Here is a 21083-nt window from a genome sequence, read left to right as displayed (position 1 = left end):
ATATGACAAAGTCAAACTTCTGTAGCCAAAGCTTCCAAGAAAAAATAGAAATTGGTCCCAGGCTATGAAGAACTCAAAAAAAGCCTTGGAAAAGCAAGTAGGGGAAGCAGAGGAAAAATTAGGAAGAGAAATGAGAGCAATGCAGAAAAATCATGAAAACTTGAGCCAGCAGCTTGGTGAAGGAGATCCAAAACAATGCTGAAGAAATAACATGTGAGGGGGCAGCTAGGTGGTATAGTGGATAAAGCACCAGCCCTGGAGTCAGGAGTACTTGGGTTCAAATCTGGTCTTAGACACTTAATAATTACCTAGCTGTGTGGCCTTGGGCAAGCCACTTAACTCCATTTGCCTTGCAAAAAAAAAAAAATTAAAAAAAAGAAAAGAAATAACATGTGAAAAACCAGTTTAAGTCAAATGGAAAAAGCAGGACAAGAGGAGAAGAATGGTTTAAAAAGCAGAATTGGCCAGATGAAAAAGGAGTTACAAAAGCTCTCTGAAGAAAATAATTCCTTCAAATGTAGAATGGAACCAAGGGAAGCTGATGATGTTGTGAGAAATCAAGAAACAATAAAACAAAACCAAAAGAATGAAAAACTAGGAGAAAAATGTGAACTATCTCATTGGATAAACAGATCCAAGAGAGATAATTTAAAATTTATCAGGTTATCTGAATGTCATGGCAAAGAAAAAAAGCCTAGACTTCATTTGTCCAGAAATAATGCAGCAAAATTGCCCTGATATCCTAGAAGCAGAGGGTAAAATAGAAATTGAAAGAATCCGCTGATCACCTCCTGAAAGAGATTCCAAAAAAAAATTCCCAGGAATATTATAGTCAAATTCCAGAACTCCCAAATCAAGGAGAAAATATTACAAGTACTCAGAAAGAAGGAATTGAAATATCAGAGTTACAATCAGGATAATACAGGATTTAGCAGCTTTTATTTAAAGTCTCATAGGGCTTAGAATATAACTTTCTGGAAAGCAAAAGAGCTTGGATTACAACCAAGAATCAAGTACCCAGCAAAACTAAACATCCTCTTTCAGGGAAATAGGGGACTTTCAGACTTTCTTGTTGAAACAACCCAGAGCTGAACAGAAAATCTGATCTCCAGGTATAGGACTCAGGCAAAGCATAGAGTGGGCAGACTAGAGGACTGATTATGGGGACCTTAATGATGAAGAACCACTTGTATTCCTGCATGGGAAGAAGATACTGATAACCCATGAACTTTCTCATTTATTAGAGCAGTTAGAAGGAGCATATATAGACAAGGCACAGGAGGGAGCTGAATACGAAAGTATAATATAAAGATGGAGTCAATGGACAGAAAAGGAATGTATTGGGATAAAGGGATAGGAGAGGTACAATGGACTAAGATATTTCAGGTATTTCAGGTAAAAGAGGCAAGAAAAAGCTTTTTCAATGGAGGGGAAGGGGGGGGAGGTGAGGTGGATTGAGTGAGTTTTCATTCTCATTGGAAGTGGCTCAGGAAGGAAACAACAAACACACTCAGTAGGGTTTAGAAATCTGTCTTACAGCCAGTAAGCAGGAGTCCCTAGGGCATGAGCACACTGAGCCTAGGGAGGGAGTGGAGAGAGACTACTGAGCTCTGTCCTCTGTCCCTGGAACAGGATGCTGGGGTTCTGACCACATTCAGATCCTGATCGCAGTCAAGGCCCCCCATAGAAAAGCAGGGCCCGCCCCACCTCAGCCCCGTGGCAGAGGGGGGCGCTTATGGTCATTCACAGACCAGGAGGGAGTACAAGAGCCTCACACACTGAGACCCTTGTGGGAGTGTCCCAAAAGCTCAGGAAGCACCCCAAAACCAGGCCCAGGCTGGGAAAATGAGCAAGCAGAGAAACAAAAGGAAGACTATTGAGAAATATTTTACAAATGAGCCCAAGAAAGATCAAAATATTCAGTCTGAAGATGAGGAAGCACAAGCTCCTGCAGCTAAAGACTCTAAGAAAAACAGAAATTGGGCTCAGGCTATGATAGAGCTCAAAAAAGACTTTGAAGATCATATGAGGGAGTTGGAAGAAAAACTGGGAAAAGAAAGGAGAGAGATGCAGGAAAAACATGAAAATGAAGTCAGCAGCTTAGTCAAGGAAATCCAAAAAAAATGCTGAAGAAAATAGCATGCTAAAAACCAGCTTAGGTCAAATGGATAAAACAGTTCAAAAAGTTATTGAGGAGGGGCGGCTAGGTGGCGCAGTGGATAGAGCACCAGCCCTGGAGTGAGGAGTACCTGAGTACAAATCCTGCCTCAGACACTTAATAATTACCTAGCTGTGTGGCCTTGGGCAAGCCACTTAACCCCATTTGCCTTGCAAAAACCTAAAAAAAAAAAAAGGTATTGAGGAGAATGCTTTAAAAAGCAGAATTGGCCAGATGGCAAAAGAAATAAGAAAGCTCTCTGAGGAAAAGAAATCCTTCAGACAAAGAATAGAACTCAGGGAGATTGCTGAAAAACAACTGATATGGAAAACAGATTTAGAAAAGATAATTTAAAAATTATTGGAATACCTGAAAGTCATGATCAGGAAAAGAGCCTTGACATCACTTTCAAAGAATTATTACAGGAAAATTGCCCTGATATCCTAGAAGCAGAAAGCAAAACAGAAATTGAGAGAATGGAGAAGAATGGAGAGAATGGAGAGAAATGGAGAGAATCCACTGATCTCCACCGAGAAAGAGACCCCAAAAAAACAACCCCCAGGAATATTATAGCCAAGTTCCAGAACTCCCAAGTAAAAGAGGAAAATATTACAAGCAGCCAGAAGGACACAATTCAAATACCATGGAGCTGAAATCAGGATCACACAGGACTTAGCAGCAACTACATTAAAAGCTCGTAGGAGGGGTGGCTAGGTGGCGTAGTGGATAAAGCACTGGCCTTGGAGTCAGGAGTACCTGGGTTCAAATCCGGTCTCAGACACTTAATAATTGCCTAGCTGTGTGGCCTTGGGCAAGCCACTTAACCCCATTTGCCTTTCAAAAAAAAACAACTAAAAAAAAAAAGCTCGTAGGGCTTGGAATATAATATACTGGAAGGCAAAAGAGTTTAGAATGCAACCGAGAATCAACTACCCAGCAAAACTGAATGTCCTCTTCCAGGGAAAAAGATGGACTTTCAATGAACCAGGGAAATTTCAAATGTTCCTTTTGGAATGGCCAGAGCTGAACAGAAGGTTTGATCTTCAAATACAGGACTCATGTGAAGCATAGAGAGTGGAGGAGAAGGGGAAAATATGAGGGACTTAATGATGATGAACTGCATGTACTCCTGTATAGAAAAAGGACACTGATAATAGTCATATGAACCTTCTCAATTAACAGAGAAGGTAGAAGGAACTTTTATAGATGAAGCACAGGAGAAAGCTGAATTTGAAGATAAAATATGGTGTAAAAATGGAGTCAATAGAAAAAAGGGAAATGTAATGGGAGAAAGAAAAAGGAGAGGGGGAATAGGCCAAGATATAATATAATAAGATTTTTCTTCATTACAATGAGCTATTGCAATGATATGGAAGGGGGAAGGCAAAGGGGGATGAGGGAATCTTTGCTCTCATCAGAGGTGGCTAGGAGAGGAAACAACATATATACTCAATGGGGTATAGGCATCTGGAGTAAGAAGGAGAGAGTGGAGGGAACAGGGGGAAGGGGTGGGAATGTGAATAATGGAGGAGAGGATGGACCATGAGGGGAGAGTGGTCAGATATAACACATTTTCTTTTTTACCTCTTGCAAGGGGCTGGGATTGGATGGCCTGTCCAGGACCATAGGGCCAGGTGGATGCTGGGCCTAAGGGGTGGTATGGGGTCTCAGGGCCTCTTGGCTCCATGGCCAGGGATCTGTTTGCTGTGCCACTCAGCTACCCTACAGCAGAGTCAGAGTGAAAGGAGAGAGAAAATATAGTACATGGTAGTGGAGAAATACCAAAGGAGGGAGTTGCGATCAGCAATAGCAATGGTGGAAAAATACGGAAGTAACTTTTGTGATGGAGTTATCCTAAAGGATATGATCCACCTGTGACAGAGTTGGTGGTGCTGGAACACAGGCTGAAGCACAATTTTTATTATTATTTTTTTTGGGGGGGTGCAGGGCAAATGGGGCTGGGTGGCCTGCCTGGGACTGCATAGCGGGGTGATCATTGGGTGTCTGAGGTTGGATTTGGACCCGGGTGCTCCTGGCTCAAGGGCCAATGCTCTGTCTACCACCCAGCTGCCCCTACTATTATTAGTGTTTTTTTTTATTTTGTTTCTTTTTTTTTTTTTTGGCTTTTTCAGGGCAGTGGGTCTGGGGTGGCTTGCATGTCACATGGCTAGGTGATTGTTGGGTGTATGGGGCTGGATTTGGGCTTGGGTGCTCCTGGCTCCAGGGCTGGTGCTCCATCCACTGAGCCACCTGGCCATACCTACAATTATTACTATTATTTTTTTTAATTTTAATTTTTTTCTCTTCCCTTTACTTTATTGCTCAAGCGAGTCTATATTTTTTGGGGGAGAGGGGGTATTTTGTTTACTCTTACACAAGTATTTTATTAATGTATAAAAAAATTATTTGTACAAAATGAGAATAAATAAATATTAAAAAAATTTGTCTTAACTTAGAGGAAAAAGGAAAGGAAGAGGATGAGAGAAAGGGAACAGGAAGAGGGAAAAGGGGGAGTAGGTGACAAGAGAAGGAAGATCATGGGAGAAGGGAGTTAGATCCAACACACACTTCTTAAGAGGGAGAAGGTGAAAGGAGAGAGAGAATAAAATAGAACTGAGGGAATTGCAGGAAAAAAATTATTAAAGCAACTTCTTTGATGAACTTCTGAGAAAGAATGCAATCTATCCCAGAGACAGAGCTGATGATATCTGAACACAGACTGAAGTATGCTTTTTTTCCCTCTCACTTTATTTCTCTTGAGGTTTCCCTGTCTTTTGAGGGGAGTGGGGTTTATGTATGCCTTCACAACAAGATTACTGTAGTAATGTGAAAATAAATAAATCACAAAAAAATAAAACCAAAGGCAGGGGTCTCTGGGCTATTGATTGGGTTAAAAGACACAAGCCTATATGTAAGAATGTGGAAGAAAAAGGGAAAGATAAAAGAATTAACTCCAACCAATCACTACTAACTCAACCTGAAAGACACCTGAGCTGAGAGTTGACCTAGGGTCCCTGACCTTTCACAAGTATGCATAAGCTTCATGCATAGTAACTTCTGCAACCCCTGTAAGGCTCATCAGCATAATGTGTAGTATGGGGGGGGGAACCAGGACATATTAAGGAGTGATATTGGGGGGAGGGGGTTTCAGTTAGATTGTTCTTTTGATGACTTGGTCTATGTCTGGCTCCAAAGGGAGGAGAAAAGCCCTTCATACTGTACAGAAGACTGGGCGAGGCCCACTTTCTGCAGGGCGTGTTAAATACATGACCTGTCACTCCAGCTTTCATTTCTAACATCCCCAAAAACATGGATTGGGGCTTCTATGGTCTAGCCCTTTCTGTCAGAGCTCAGGATGACTGATTCCAAAGATGATATGGAAAGAGGGAGGAGCCAGGGAGGATTTGGGTTTCACAGTCCAGGGGCTCCAACATCCAATTCCTACCCCTGACCTCAACACTCAGCTATCCCTAACTCACCCCTCTGCTGCCCCTGGTCTGAGCCAGTCTTTTCAGCTTTCTTATCTATGTACTGCAAGGGAATGGAAGTGCCCTGAGGGCAGCGTTTCCCTTTCTTCCTCCTTGTATTTGCATCTTCAGCTCTAAGAATTGGACTAGCTAACAAGACTGCTAGACCTTAGTTTGTTCTTCAATAAGATGAGGGGCCTGGACCAGTTGTCCTCCCAGGTTCCTTTCTGTCCTGAAACCCTGATTTTACAATCTATGCACAGACCCCATGCTCAGACAAGGGCAGTGAAAGAATGGTCACTAAGAGGGTCCATCTTCTCAGGAACTACCTCAGGCCTTGAAGAAGGGCAGGGAAGGGGGTACACTTGCTCAGTGTGGACACTGTGGAGATTTGTGCCCCAGGAGGAGGGCAATAGTTGGAGAGGAGCCCTGGACCTGACTCCCTGAGGAAGGCAGGGGAGTGAGCTGCCAGGATGTGGACTGGCTGCTGGAGGGGAACAGAATGAATATCCAAACAGGGATGGAGGAAGAGAAAGGGCACTGCCCAAGGAAGTGTACAAGGAGAGCAAATCTCACCCCCAGCTTGTGGCCATCCAGAGACTTCCAGCTTTCACCCATCATCTGATAGAAGTCCTCTTGCTGTTTCCTCAGTTTCATTTCCTGGCGAGGTTTCAAGACCTTCTCCAAGTATTCACTGCTCTGTTCATGAAAAGCAAGGAGGGGTGGGGGATCTGGCCTGGGACTCCCTGGGCTCTTCCTGAGTCTTTCCTCAGGGTCACTGTCCCCAAGTCTGCCGAGGTCATGGCTGACAGGAGTAGGTCTCCCAACACTCTCCAGCCCCCTCCCACACTGATGTCGCCTGCCCTCGTGTTCAAAGTCAAGTTTTGATCCAACTTCTTCCCTGATGCCCACTTATCTCCCCCTGCAGGAGGGCAGATCCCAAGCAGTGATATAGCTGGAGCCATATCTATGGGGCTCTCTAGAAATGCCATTTTTGAAACATCAGCCGCTGAGGCCCAGCCAAAGCCTGGGAGGAGGACAAAGGGGGCCAGACTGTTAAGAAGGAAGAGGACCAGCTGGGAGGGAGCAGTTGGATGGAAGGCAGGGGAGTAGCAGGCCAGCACCAGGAGACACTCAAAATCAATGGGTTTTTAGCAAAATGAACAAAGGAGGAACCTTCATTCTACTTCATCTCATTTTCTCCTCTTTTAAAATGAAAACCATTCCCCAAAGAAGCAAATTCAGGGAGTATCTGAAACATGGCGGACCCTTCAACATCTTGGTGAAGACAGTGCTCACATTTGGCAGATGAACTGTCTGGGGACCCACTTTCACAGGCCTGGTAGACTCCATGTGAGCTGGACTCCCGCCCATGACCAGCCTGAGGAAGAAGGGCTCACCTGGCTGCGCAGGGTCTCCTGCTGCTGTTCCCTGGCACGCTTCTGCCTCCTTTTGTTCTCATCCTCAGTTACTAAAATGACAAAACACAACTCAAGTTTTTATTCCCTACTCACCCAGCCAGAAATCTAGTTCAGAGAAGACACCTCAGAATTCCCAGGGCAGGGGGCCCTCTGGCCTTGGGCCTTTCATTCCTTCTCAATTCTTGAAGTCAGGACACAGGGTTACCCCTGTGTGAGCCTTCCCGGCCCCAAGGTACAAGAACTAGAAACACAGGGATCTAGTGAGGCCCAACCCACCAGGGCTGAAGTCAGGGAGACCCAAGTTCCAATCCAGTCTCATCTTTCATAGGTCTTAGGACCCTGGAAGAGATCTTGGAGTTTACCTGGCATAACTTCCCATTTTACAGATGAGGAAACCGAGACCTGAGAGAGTCGATGACCCACTTAGGCATCTCAGTTTCTGAGTGGGATCAGAGGCCAGTGATGTGGAGCCACCCTACTATTTCCTGGGATGTAGAGCTGGGGACTTCCCTGGATTGGGGCTGGAGAAAAGCACTACAATCCCCCAACCATGGCAGAACCCAGACAAGCCTGGTCTGGGATCCCCACAGAGCCTTGTCCAGTCTCTTGTGTTACAGAAAATGTAGGGGGCCAAGAGAGGAGGGCTCACTTGTCCATGACCACATCATTAGTGAATGGGGAAACTGGGCAGTGAGACCCATCCCTGGGACACCCAGTCCTGCAGCCCTACTCTTTTGCCCCTGCCCACCTCGAGCAGATATTAGATTGGTCTATCTGGGTAGCTATCTGTGGCTTCTCCTTAATGAAGCTCATATTGAGGAGCCCGGAGGTTTTCTCACAACAAACCTGGACCTACCCAAGACCCCTGGAGACTTGTCAAAGCCTTGACTTGGGCCTGGGTCTCCAGATGTTTCTCTTCCCCTGATACTGTCCTATGGCTGAAGGCAGTCAGCATGGAGACATCTGTACTCCTAAAGGGGCAGTCCGCAAAGTGTCCTGAGGAAGTGGGGATGGATAAGGAGAAATCAGTGCAAGAGGAAGATGAGCCTGGCAGCACCAGGCAGAGAGGAAGATGGGAAACCAAGGAAGAAGATGTTTCTTTAACAATAGAAGCCATGAGAAGAGAGTTGGACTGGTGAAACCATATGGGGAGAAGAACCCAAGAACCCTGGATGCCCACCTGGAGGAAGGGGCTAGGTCAGCAACTCTGACTCCATACAGATGGGATGGGTAGGGGCAGGACATCCATGGGTGCAGGAGATGAGGGGTCCAGGGCATTCAGGGGAACATCTGATGGGGCCATTTGACTGAGGGGCAAAGAAGAAGTCATGGCTGGAGTCCTGGGAGTGGCTGAGACCTCCTGACACAAGGATATGAAGAAAGCTGAAAGAAGGGTATGAGGAGCAAGACCCAGAAAGGCCTGTGATGTTGACCCAGTGAAACCTCCTGGTCCATGCAGGTTCATGGCTCAGGGGCAGCCAGCCCAAAACCCTCTCCCAGCACCCCTTGTATCTGGCCCTTCTGAGACACTCCTCCCTGGTGGGGGGGTCTCTGCCCTGAGGGTCCTGAGCTGGACCCTGGCCTCCTCTCTGCTGAATGGCTCCAACCTATCCTGTACGTGTCTGGTACAGGCTTCAGACCTGCCTGTTAATTAAGTGTCTCTCAGCGTAACTGGTTTCCTTTAGGATCCTATGAATTGGATTTTATGCATTTTAAACCATTTCTCTAAGAAGGGATCCAGAGTCGGCATCCAGGCTGCCTAAGGGTCATGACCTTCATTTTAAACCAATCAAGGACTTTTTAGGCATAAATGTTAAGACTTCCAAAGGAACTAGGCAAGGAAGTAGGAAGACCAGAAAGCTCAGGAGGCCAGGAGAGGATGTGGTCATGCAGCCATGCAGAAGCTGAGGACAGTGTAGCCCCAGCCTTCCTACTCCCCTGCCAGCTGCCCTGCCCACAGCCTTCTCTTACCAGTCTGGCTCACCCTGGCAGAAGGTGAAACAGGTACAGCATGCCCACATGGTCAAGGTCTCCTGGCTCTGGGGTCCCCTCACTGCTGAGTCTCCAGGTTTGCAGGTCCAAAGCAACAAATGTCTGGCTTATGGATGCAGATGAAAGTGGAGGAAAAGTCGAGTCCCGAGTTCTAATCTGTACCTACTTCTAGCAAGGTAGAGAGGCAACACCCAGAGAGGCACTTTATGGATTTTTCTCATTCAAAAGCAAGTGGGTCTGCAAAGTGATCCGCTCTCTGCAAAGCAAGTGGATCAATGTGGTCATGACCACCTCCAGAAGGGCTGCTGAACAATTATAGCTAAAGGGATGGAGAAATCTGATGCCCAACTCAGGACAACAGCCCAGGAACTGAGCACACTGGATTGCCATCCACTCACTGCACTAAGAGGGGGATAGTTTTATTTGCTTTGATTTTATTCCTTTACATTTTTATATTTTTCCTCTGAACCTACACACCAAATAAAAAATGGCATTTTCATGCCTGAAATTGTGAATCCCCATGGAGTGCTGACAGCCTTCCACGGCTGGATGACATCTCAATCACCTCTTCCTGGCACCCAAAGTGCATGTCTGATTTCTGAAAGCTGGGTGTACCTGGCACCTCTCTGCAGGGTCTGGAGGGCAAAGCTAGGTTGGCTAGCTGCCGATGGAATGGCTTGGTGGTGAAGGCATGGTGTCATGACTGACCTGAAGGGTGTGGTTTGGTGGGAATTCTGTTGGACCTGGAGTCAATGGTCCTGGGTTCAAATCTCTCTGGCCCAGCAGTAGGATGGAATAAGGGGTGCCATGTGTGGCTGTGTTGGAGCTAGCCTTGAAACAGGCCATCTAGGAAGAGGACAGTAGAGTAAGGACCACATCGCTGTCTTCCAGTGGGTTGACCACACACCCAAGGGACTTTGCCAAGGGTCCCCACTTTGGAGACTACTGCATCAATGAATCTGGAAGGGGCTATCTGCCATCTACACCTCTAAGTCACAGATGAAAATACTCAAGCCACAAACAAACAGAGCATTCCCACCATTTTGGCACTAAAACATTAATGACTGTCCAGAATTTAGTCCATCAGCTAGTTCCTGCCATTCTCTGGTCCAAATCTTTACTTCTTCCATAAGAACAGAATGAGAGTCTTCCTCAAAGAATGCTTGGCAGAAGGAACTCAGAAGCCCAGAGAACTCTGAAAAATGATTGACTGAAATGATAATAGAGCAAGCTGAACCCAGGCAGACCAGTTTTCATGGACAATCCTCTTTTTCGGTTTTATTGACATGGAAAGGCCTACTTTATTGGCATCCCAGTGCAAAATAAACTAAATTCAAGTAAATAAATCTGAGGCAAATATGATCCCTAATATTCCTTTCATGCACTTTCTTAATAAGGTGAAGCCAGAAATAAGGTGAGTCTACTCTGCCATGATTTTGATAAAACCTCAGAGACTTTCCAAGGTGATAACCAACTCTCCTGAATGAGGTGCTCTCCAGCTATCCAGAAACCAAAGCCAAGCTGAGTGGTTGTGAGGAATAAGGGGGTGTTTGGATTCCACAAGGAAGGGAGATTGTAAATTTACATTACAAAGATTGGAGTCTACCTGTTTTATTGCCTATGGGCAGGTATGTGAGTTAAAACAAAATATTTAGCCTCAACCTGATCAAAACCTGAGATTAGGCCAGATTAGCTTCACCTAGTTCTAAATTAACCTGGGGTTAACCTAGGGGCCACAGGATCAAGTAGCTGTTCTTGCTCATTAGTATAAAGAATAGGGTGGGGACAAATGTATCAATTAGATTGTGACCCCAGTCAATGATTGGTACAAAGGGGCAGGAACAAAGCCTTCCAAAGTGCATAAAAGACCTAACATCTCCAGGGTTTTGCCATCTCTCCCCTTGAGAGAGGTGTGCCATTTCTTTAGATGTCTTGACTAAATGTCTTTTTCAAGTCTTGCTTTTATATTAGTTTTAGTACATTTTTTTTTTGCAAGGCAACGGGGTTAAGTGGCTGCTGCTCTATCCACTGTACCACCTAGCTGCCCCCCTTTAGATGTCTTAATAAAAACTCATATTAATCACTCTGGACTAAGGATTTGGTTTTTTTTTTAAGCTTTTGCAAGGCAAATGGGGTTAAGTAGCTTGCCCAAGGCCACACGGCTAGGTAATTATTAAGTGTCTGAGACTGGATTTGAACCCAGGTACTCCTGACTCCAGGGCTGCTGCTTTATCCACTGGGCCACCTAGCCACCCCTGGACTAAGGATCTGTAACAGTGGTCATGGTTTTCAGCCTTTGGTCCCTTTTAAAATGTTGTTCCAACATTCACGTCCCTTCTCCCTGGTAATGGCCTCCTCCATCTGCCATGATCTCTCCAGTGTTATAGAGCGTGGTGCTGCCATTCCATCTGCCCACTCTTGCAAGTGCAAAGGATAACCTTTCTGAACCTGAGGATCTCTGCTCATCCCCTCTCTTATTTCAAGCATTTTTCCAAGTCTAGTCCAAGATCATCCTCCTTGGCTGAGAAACTGAAGGGAAAAGAGGATTGAACAGCAGCTCATATGACTTTGTCCTCACTGTTTTGTCCTTAAGTTGAGGCTTCTCTTTTTGTGAGCAGAGCTGAAAGACCCCCTTGGCGCATCTGTGTTTACAGGGTTAATTCATGCTCTCCTAGAGTAGTCATCTAGTACCCTCCCTTGACTTTTTAAATCTATGCTAATTGGATATCTTCTTAGAAAGGCACAGAACCAGCATCTGGGAAGGTCCTGTTATTTGTTTTTCTTGTGCCTTCACAAACATTTCAGTATACAGAAAAATATGTTTTAAAAATGATTGGCGGGGCAGCTAGGTGGCCCAGTGGATAGAGCAGCAACCCTGGAGTCAGGAGTACCTGGGTTCAAATCCAATCTCAGACACTTAATAATTACCTAGCCGTGTGGCCTTGGGCAAGCCACTTAACCCCATTTGCCCTGCAAAAAACCTAAAAAACAAAACAAAAAAACCCAACTGGCACCACTAAGTTCAAATCCCACCTCACATACTTACAATCAGTGTAACCCTGGGCAAGTCACCTCACCCGTGTGTCTCAATTTCCTCAACTGTAAAATGGGACTCAAGATGCTCCTCCCTCCCAAGGTTGTTGTGAGGATCAAGTGAGCTTATAAAGTACTTTATAAAGTGCTCTGGAAAAGCTGACCACTAACATGAATTCCTGCGTTTCTATTAAGGGCATATTAAAGTGTACAAGAGAGCTAACCATGCCTGGCCTCTCTCCCTCCCTTTCTGTACTTTACTACTATCTTCTATGGTTTTTTTTTTCTTTATTTTTCCAAGGCAATGGGGTTAAGTGGCTTGCCCACTTACACAGCTAGGTAATTGTTAAATGTCTGAGGTCTGATTTGAACTCAGATCCTCCTGACTCCAGGGCCAGTGCTCTATCCACTGTGCCACCTAGCTGCCCCTTCTATGGTTTTTTTTTAATGCTTCATTGACAAGTGTCTTCTTTTTTTGCATGATGGTCACCACTCACCAACTCCCTTGTCCCAAAACAGAGGCCCCTCTTTATAAGTAGTAAGTAGACTCAAGCAAAACAAATGCACACATTTGTTCAGGTATTCCCCAATAGACAGGTTCCTTCTCTGGTCTTTGCTCTAAAAAAAGAGCTGCTAAAAATATTTAAAATGAATGAGTGTGGTCCCAACCCCTCCAGGGTTGACTTTCTCATTCAGAATTTTAGACCTTTGAATTTTATCCCCCGACTTCTTCAAAATAAAAAAATCTAAGGACATGGGGGATAGCCTTCCTCTACCACCCACCTGAGAAAGGGCTGGCCACATTCTCCTTCCACTCCAGCATGGGAAGAGACAGAGATGGGGAGAGGGAGGGAAGGGAAGGTGAGAGAGAGTAAGCTCTACTATCCTCACCAGCTATAGGCCTGTACATCTGTTCAAGAAAACTCGAAGGAAAACACACCTTTAAACAACAATGAGAGACATCATTTCTGATGAACAATAACTCACAATTCTGGAGGTCAATGATGAAGACAGAGAGAAAGAGGGGGAGAAGAAGTGAAAGGGGGAGAGAGAGAGAGAGAGAGAGAGAGAGAAGAAGAAGAAGAAGAAGAAGAAGAAGAAGAAGAAGAAGAAGAAGAAGAAGAAGAAGAAGAAGGAGAAGGAGGAGGAGGAGGAGGAGGAGGAAGGAAGGGAGGGGGTGAGACAAAGAATGAGTTCCAGCAGAGATCTGGATAATTGAAATTTCTCCTTATCACCACATTGTCTCTCACAACCATTTCCTAAACTTAACCACTTCCTCTTCAGGCTATACTTGCCAGGGTTGAAATCCTCCCTGCTTCTCCATGTTCCCCTCTCTGGGTTCTAGATCTCTTTCATTCCCATACCAGCCTAGTGCTTTGGACAAAGGTATGCAGGCCTGGCTGGCAGTCCATACCCACTTTGATCCCTGTGGCAAGACTGCCAAGGCCAGATTTGCCCCTCTGCTCAGGTCCTCCATTCCCTGCTCACTGAAGGTCAGGGTCTGGTTCTTGGTGTCTTTGTAGCTAGTGACTGTTTGGGCTCCTTTCTTGTTTGTTTTGTTGGTTTGGGGTACAGAATGGGGTTGAATGCAAACACCATGCTAACACAAAGTAGGTGATTAATCAATGCTTGCCAACTGCTCCCAACTCCCAGAGCTCATCGAGTCCTCTTCCCCAGGTCTGGTTAAGTGCCTTCTGTCCCTGACCAGGCACTGGCCATCCTTGCATTTCAGGCTGAGGTCCAGCAGCCTAGATGGCCTTCTCATCCAATACCATCTCATACATGCTGCTACTTCCATCATCAAGGTTCCTCTTCTGTACTCCTTGCCCTCCCAAGACCACAGTGCTCCCCCCTCTCTCTCCTGTCTTCATTTTCTTGCCTGAGGCTTCGTAACCTTTGACCATAGCCTGAAGAAGCCACCTCACTATCATGTAGGGCCCAGAGGTGGACAGCAGTCACCTGGTTAGGCAGGTTCACAAGTTGGCTTTGCTACCTTCCCGGGAAGACCATCAAACTCTCTAAAAAGCAGGCAATCAGGGCGGCTAGGTGGCGCAGTGGATAGAGCACCAGCTCTGGAGTCAGGAGTACCTGAGTTCAAATCCGACCTCAGACACTTAATAATTACCTAGCTGTGTGGCCTTGAGCAAGCTACTTAACCCCACTGCCTTGTAAAAAAAAAAAAAGCAGGCAATCAATCCCCCCCCTTCCCTACACCTCCCTACTTCACTCTCTCTGATCCTCAAGGCCTCATGTCTCTCACCTGAGAGCCTGAGCAAGATCGCACCCCCCCAGCGACACTCAATCCCAATCCTTCCCCATCTTTTCCAGCAGACAGTATCTGTTCTCTCTCCAATTTGAGGCTCTTACCCTAGGATTTGTGAAGTTACTTTCATACTCTAATAATTGTACTTCAGTAAAATTGGTTTTCCTGTAATCCTCTGTACTTTATTTCATGCATTCAAAAGCATAATTCTGAGAAGAGGTCCCTCATCATATGAGGACCCCAAACTGGTGAAGAACCATTCCCTAATCTTGAATCTCTCTCCATCTCCTGGTTCCTTTCTGGCAGCTTACAAACCACTGAATTACCTCCATCCTAAAATTTCTACCTCATTAAGCTCTACTATCCTCACCAGATATAGGCCTGTACATCTGCTCGAGAACCCCACCTTTAAACAAGGAGAGACTTATCATCTCTGATGAACAATAACTCACAATTCTGGAGGACAATGATGAAGGAGGACACTTGTCCCCTGACAAGGTGGCTGAGGGTCTCAAGGTGAAAAAGAACACATATACTTTGGGGGAATCTGTTCTGATTGGCTATCAATATTTGTTTTCAGTCTTTCCTTTATATTTTTCTATTTTTTTCAAAGAAGAAGCAGATTAAGGCCAAAAAACTGATTTTGTTCATCAAAGAAATTTTTAATTAAAGTACAAACCAAAGAAAAGCTGTCTCCAAAAAAAGTCATTGTCTCTACTTCCCTTCAGCTCACTATCTTCTGAACCCTGTGTAATCTGGTTTCTGACATCATCCTTCCACATTAATTGCTCTCTCCCAAGGCACCAACCATCTTGAGACACTACACCAAGGCCCCATCGACGGAGACCCTCCACTTGCGACTTTCTCCTGTTTCTCCCTTGCTGGATTGCTATCATTCATGTTCCATCGCTTCACAAATGTGGGGACCCCCAAGACTCTCTCTAGGCTACTATAGTCTCTATCAGGGGGATCTCATTGGTTTCCAAGGCTGGGAGTCAGAAAAACCTGAATGAAATCCAGCTTCCGACACAATGGTTGTGGCACGGGACCCTAAAGATGTACTTTCACCTCCCTCTGCCTCACTTTCCTCATCTCTAAAATGGCGAGCATGAGAACACCTCCCTCTCAGGGCTAAGCTGAAGATTAAACAAGATATGAACTGTAACAGACTCAGGACCACATCGAGCCCACTGTAAGCACTCTATTGATGGTGGTGGTGCTTGTTGTGGTGTTTCTCTCTCCTGACTGCCCCTCATACCACCATCTTGATAAGGGACCCCAGGGGGTGGAAGTTCCAGGGGCCTGTCAGACAGCTTGTTCAACATCTTTCCTCCCCCTTGTCTAGATCTCTCCCTCTAGAACATCTCTCCTGTCTGGTCCCTTTTTCCTACTCACACAGCTTTTGGTGATCTTCAGGAAAGGAGGTGCAGTGAAACCTGTGCCTCAGTCACTTACTAGACAGGTGATCCTGGCCAAGTCACTTAATCTCTGCCTCAGTTTCCTCATCTGTAAAAGGGGGATAATAGGAGGATCACACTTTAATGTACTCTAGAAATGCTACCTTTTTTTCATTATCATTATGTGATGTAAATGAGAGAAAAAGACAGAGTAACAAAAGCCCAGAGAAGGGAAGGGGATCAGTGATGCCAAATCAGGCCAAAAACTCCAAAAGGATGAGTGTGGCGCGAAGGCATGCTAGATTGGGCTATCAAGAGACCATGGGGACCTCTGGAATTCAGATAGAATGTTAATAAGCATCAGTCATCCCCAAATGGGACCTGACACCCCTGTTCCCCAATTAAAGGGTAAGATGGTGGACAAGGCTAGAGACAAAACAAGCCAAGGCAAGACAACCACTTGCTGATGAGAAAAATAACAACGAATTGACGGGCAGAACCTGCTGAAGTCTGTTAAGGATCCCATGAGCTACTCTGGCTCAGCTCTTCTTTGGACATGACTTGACCAGAATGTTTCCCAAGGCTGGGGGAGCCTCAGCTGTTCACCTGGGATGCAGGGGGAGCAGCTGGGGGAACCATGTAGCTGACTTGAGAATTAGAATCATGTCACTATGGAGGTTAAGGGGTGCATGGAGGAAAGGGAAGCATGAAGCTGGCCTCATCACAATATGCATGATATTCACAATCTATCTCAATCTATTCCCTGTGGAAAATGATAGTGCTTTCCTTTCACTGAGTGGCCACCAGCTTCTTGGAGGGGCAACAAGTTTTTAGAATGGGGAGGGGCGATGTGGACCCACCCACATAGCTCTTAGGATGAAGGAAGAGTAGCCCAGGGGCAGCTAGGTAGTGCAGAAGAGGACCTGAGTTCAAATCCGACCTCAGACACTTAATAATTATCTGTGTGACCTTAGGCAAGTCATTTAACCCCATTGCCTTAAAGAAATGGGGGGGGCGGGAAGAGTAGCCCAGAGAGCCTCAGGGCTTTAAGACTGAAGTCACAAACAAATTGTATAAAACAAAAATCAGAAAATGACAGCTTACCTGTCAGACACACTTGGGACGAAGCTCTAGATGTAAACCACGGGGCAGTCACCAGAACAATTAAAGTCAGGACAGCAAGAAACAGCAAACCCCGGCCACCCAGCAAAAAGATATCCTTCCATCCTGAATAGGAAAAAAAGGATGAGGACTGAGCAAAAGTCAAGAGTCAATACTGATCACTTTGGAAAAGGCAGCTTCTTTGAGAGGCAACAGGTCAAAAATGAGGAGGTAGTGATACAATGGAGAAGAGGGCAGGCAGCCTGTTCCTAGGAGTTTGACCTGGAAAGGAATGGGAGCTCAGGGTGGGGAAGGTTTTCAAACTGCTTGGATAATGTCTGGCTAAAAATTTTCCTGCACTCATAAATAGAAAAGATCTAATCTTTTGTCTTAACTACTGGAGATCTCTGGAAATTTGCTAGGTAATACCAAGTTAGAGGCGATCATCCTGGGACCTTCATGACAATGTCCTAGAAACTATCAAGCTGGATCACTCAAAGGACAGAGCTTGGAGAAGGGAAGGTGCAGTGAAAAAAAAAAAAAAAGAAAAACCAAAGTGAAAACAGAAGCTCCTAGCTTCTATGGTATCCCCCCATGATTCGCCAGAGGCCACAGAATGATCAATATTTTGACCACCAGAAGAATAGTGGCCTCTATTTGGGGGTGGAGGGTGGGGAGGGAAGCTGCCTATCAATGGATTACAGCTTGCCAGATCATGCTTGGGTCTGAGAACCATGAGGGCAGAGCCCAACAGTGAGGGAGATATTGAGCCAGGAGGTGCTGGCTGGGATTCCTGCTGGGGGCAAAAATTTTGAATTTCCTAGACTGATTCTTTTTGTTTTGTTTTGCAAGGCAATGGGATTGAATGACTTGCCCAAGGGCACACAACTAGGTCATTAAGTGTGTGAGGCTGGATTTGAACTCAAGTACTCATGACTCCAGGGCTAGTGCTCTATCCATTAAGCCACCTAGCTGTCCCCCCACTGATTCTTTTTTTTTTTAATGGCAGAATTTATTTATTTATTCATTTACTTTTGGGGGGGTGGATTCTTTTTTTTTTTAAGAAAGATTTTAATTTGAGTTTTACAATTTTTCCCCTAATCTTGTTTCCCTCCCCTACCCCCCCCCCCAAGGAATTCTGTTAATCTTTACATTGTTTCCAAGGGCTTACATTGATCCAGGTTGAATGTGATGAGAGAAATCATATCCTCAAGGGAGAAACATAAGGTATAAGAGCAAAATCAGACAATAAGATATCAGGTTTTTTTTCTAAATTAAAGGTAATAGGGGTGGCTAGGTGGCGTAGTGGATAAAGCAACGGCCTTGGAGTCAGGAGTACCTGGGTTCAAATCCGGTCTCAGACACTTAATAATTACCTAGCTGTGTGGCCTTGGGCAAGCCACTTAACCCCATTTACCTTGCAAAAAAAACCTAAAAAAATAAATTAAAGGTAATAGTCCTTGGTCTTTGTTCAAACTCCACAGTTCTTTCTCCACATACAGATGGTATTCTCCATGGCAGGCAACCCCAAATTGTCCCTGATTGTTGCACTGATGGAATGAGTGAGTCCATCAAGGTTGATCATCACCCCCATGTTGCTGTTAGGGTGTACAGTGTTTTTCTGGTTCTGCTCATCTCACTCAGCATCAGTTCATGCAAACCCCTCCAGGCTTCCCTGAATTCCCATCCCTCCTGGTTTCTAATAGAACAATAGTGTTCCATGACTTACAAAGACTACACTTTGTTAAGCCATTCCCCAATTGAAGGACATTTACATTTCCAGTTCTTTGCCACCACAAACAAGGCTGCTATGAATATTTTTGTACAAGTGATGTTTTTACCCTTTTTCATCATCTGTACAGGGTGTAGCCCCAGTAGTGGTATTGCTGGATCAGAGGGTATGCCCTTTGGGCTTAACAGACAGCAATGGCATTGGTTGGAGAGGACTGCTTCTCCAAGTCCAGTATGGCAAGGAAGGGGAAAGGTGGCAATTTCCTACCCAAGTCTCTAAGCCCCATCCCTTTATGACTAAGGAAACAGAGAAAGTGGCAAGGGGAGGGACCAGAGGGGCTCCAATGGATTCTATTATTTCAGTGAAGTGGCACTTTCAGGGGTCAGGTCAAACAGATGCAGCCAAAATTATTTAGTATAAAGCAAACAACTACTAATGAGGCTAGGGGGCACATAAATGAATACTGTATATATTTCCACTTTGGAAACAAAAGTAGATGTTTGTCTTTGGTGGGGAAGGGGGACAAATGGAGCTCAGAGCTTCTGTTTTCACTTTGTTTCCCTGTATCTCAAAGGCCATGATTAGGCTGCAGAGACATATCTATGCCCCATGGAAACTCAGTCAATCCTCCTAATTTACCGCTACGGGATCCAGGGAGGTTTTAGAACATAAGTCATTCCTTGCTCTCCTCAGACGGCTATTCTATCCTCTGGACTTTGCCTATGACAAGCCATCTAACTTCCTGCTTCATTTCTTTTTCTTTTTGCAAGGCAAATGGGGTTAAGTGGCTTGCCCAAGGTCACACAGCTAGATAATTATCAAGTGTCAGAGACCTGATTTGAACCTAGATCCTCCTGAGTCCAGGGCCGGTGCTCTACCCACTGTGCCACATAGCCACCCCTCATGCTTCATTTCTAAAGAACCTCCTGATCTCATTACTTTTTATCCCTTCCCATTGTTCCTGTTCTTTTACCGAGTAATTCATTTGCCATTTGGGGGTCTTTTTATTGCTTTTTTTTTTATCTTCTCCATCAACCTTTCTTCTTCCGTTTGGACTCATTTCCCTGATTGTACTTTGGGCTTCCTCAGGGGGTTGTTGCTGTTTTTAAAGGCGATGACACTGCTGCCCCCCTTGGCAGAGGTCTCTGTCTCTTTGTTCCTCTCCCCTTCCTCAGTGCTCAGTCTGGATCTCAGTTATTCTTGTCAACAAACCCTCCTCCGCACAGATGCCAACCGCCAGGCGACTCCTTCCCGTGGGGGCTCTGTCTTCAGGTTCTGGGGGGCTTGACCGGCAATCGGCTTTAGAAAATTTGGAAAACTGTATTTCAATGTATTTGCTTTTCTTTGGGTCTACCTTATGTCGTTGGAAACAGTGTTCTGGAAGGGGGTTTGGAAGCTTTACCAAACTGTCCCAGGGGCCCAGCAGTTCTGGGGGGTCCAGAGCACCCGAGAGGTCCAGGCCAAAGGGGTCTGAGGAGTCTGGAGCACCAGAGAGGGTCAGGACACAGGTATGAAGTGATCTAGAGCACCCGAGGTCTAGAACGGTGGGGAGGGCGGAATGGGGGGCTGGAGCCGCGCCCACAGGCTCTGCCCGGCCCGAGGCCCTGGCAGCGGGGAGGCAGCAAGGTTCCCCGCCCGCCCGCAGAAGCCCCGCCCACAGCCCCCCTCCCCGCGGAGGAGGGCGGCTCGGAGATGCCCTTCCAGCTGGGGGGGGGGTCCCCCGGAGCGGCCCCGCCCCCTTCCCGGCATGCCCCGCCGCCCGGGCGGCCCGGGCAGGCTGGGAACTGTAGTCCCGCGAGGGGCGCGCGCCGGGGACGGCGGAGGAGAAAGGGAAGCCTGCCTTACCCGGCTGGAGGCCCGCGCTCCGAAGCTGCAGGCAGAGCAGGGGCAGGGCCGGGACGGCCAGCAGCAGCCAAGCTGCGCGTGCCGCCATCGCACCTCGCGCCGCTCCCGGGGCGCAGGCGCGGCGGCGCCTCCCGCCCCCGCCTCCTTCCCGCCCGTGGCCGTGGGACGCTACCATCCCTGGTGTGGGGAGCGGCCGCGGACGGCGCCATTCCCGTCTTAGGGCCGCGCGGCCTTCTTACGCCCCCCCCCAGCAGGCGATGGTAGCTTCCCGCCCGGCGGCCCCGGCCCCGGATTCCCGCCTCGGGGCCCCTCCGCCTTGGGCAACCCCCAGAGGCCGGCTTCCTCCCGCGCTCTGGGGCCCAGCCCCCCGGAAGGGGCATCCCCGTGCCAGTGGGACTGTGCCAGCGGGCACTCGGATGCCAAAAAGGGCGCCGGAGAGCCCCGCCCACAAGCGCCCCGCTCTGAGTCGGGGGGGACCCTGTCAAAGCAGGAGCCAACGCTTCTAGTCCGGGGGCTTTGGGCGCCCCGTCCTCGGCCTGGCCCCCGCCTCCTCTCTGTCTTTGGGGTGCCCCGCCGCCCCGGCCCCCTCGCGGAGCCTTGGCCGACGCCGCCCTGCGCTCGCTTGGGTGGGGGTCCCTTTTGTGGTGTAACCCGTTTCCGACCCCGGAGCTTTT

General features: G+C 46.9%; 1 protein-coding gene across 11 annotated transcripts in view; it reads right to left on the bottom strand.

Moving 5' to 3' along the window:
* UBXN8 (UBX domain protein 8) overlaps positions 1–20528 on the bottom strand; it is a 33047-nt gene extending 12519 nt beyond the window's left edge. Inside the window, exons 1-9 of one of the 11 annotated variants that reach the window (XM_074228263.1) lie at positions 17262–17917; positions 16836–16958; positions 15730–15840; positions 9747–9884; positions 9018–9294; positions 8227–8406; positions 7893–8042; positions 7026–7096; positions 6202–6324 (exon numbers count right to left, since the gene is read on the bottom strand). In XM_074228263.1, the coding sequence (XP_074084364.1) occupies positions 6202–6324; positions 7026–7096; positions 7893–8001 (303 nt within the window). In that variant the 5' untranslated portion in view covers positions 8002–8042; positions 8227–8406; positions 9018–9294; ... (2 more) ...; positions 16836–16958; positions 17262–17917. Of the gene's footprint in view, positions 1–6201; positions 6325–7025; positions 7097–7892; positions 8043–8226; positions 9295–9746; positions 9885–15729; positions 15841–16835; positions 16959–17261; positions 17918–19537; positions 19864–20409 lie in introns of those variants that run through there. The other 10 variants (XM_074228268.1, XM_074228266.1, XM_074228269.1 and 7 more) reach the window with 10 other exon arrangements.
* Positions 20529–21083: the final 555 nt, after the last annotated feature.

This window comes from Macrotis lagotis, chromosome 3 (assembly GCF_037893015.1).
Source record: "Macrotis lagotis isolate mMagLag1 chromosome 3, bilby.v1.9.chrom.fasta, whole genome shotgun sequence".
In the NCBI taxonomy this organism is placed as follows: Eukaryota; Metazoa; Chordata; class Mammalia; order Peramelemorphia; family Peramelidae; genus Macrotis; species Macrotis lagotis.
The sequence above is the reverse complement of the archived record's forward strand: the minus strand, read 5'-3'. Positions and strand labels throughout refer to the sequence as shown.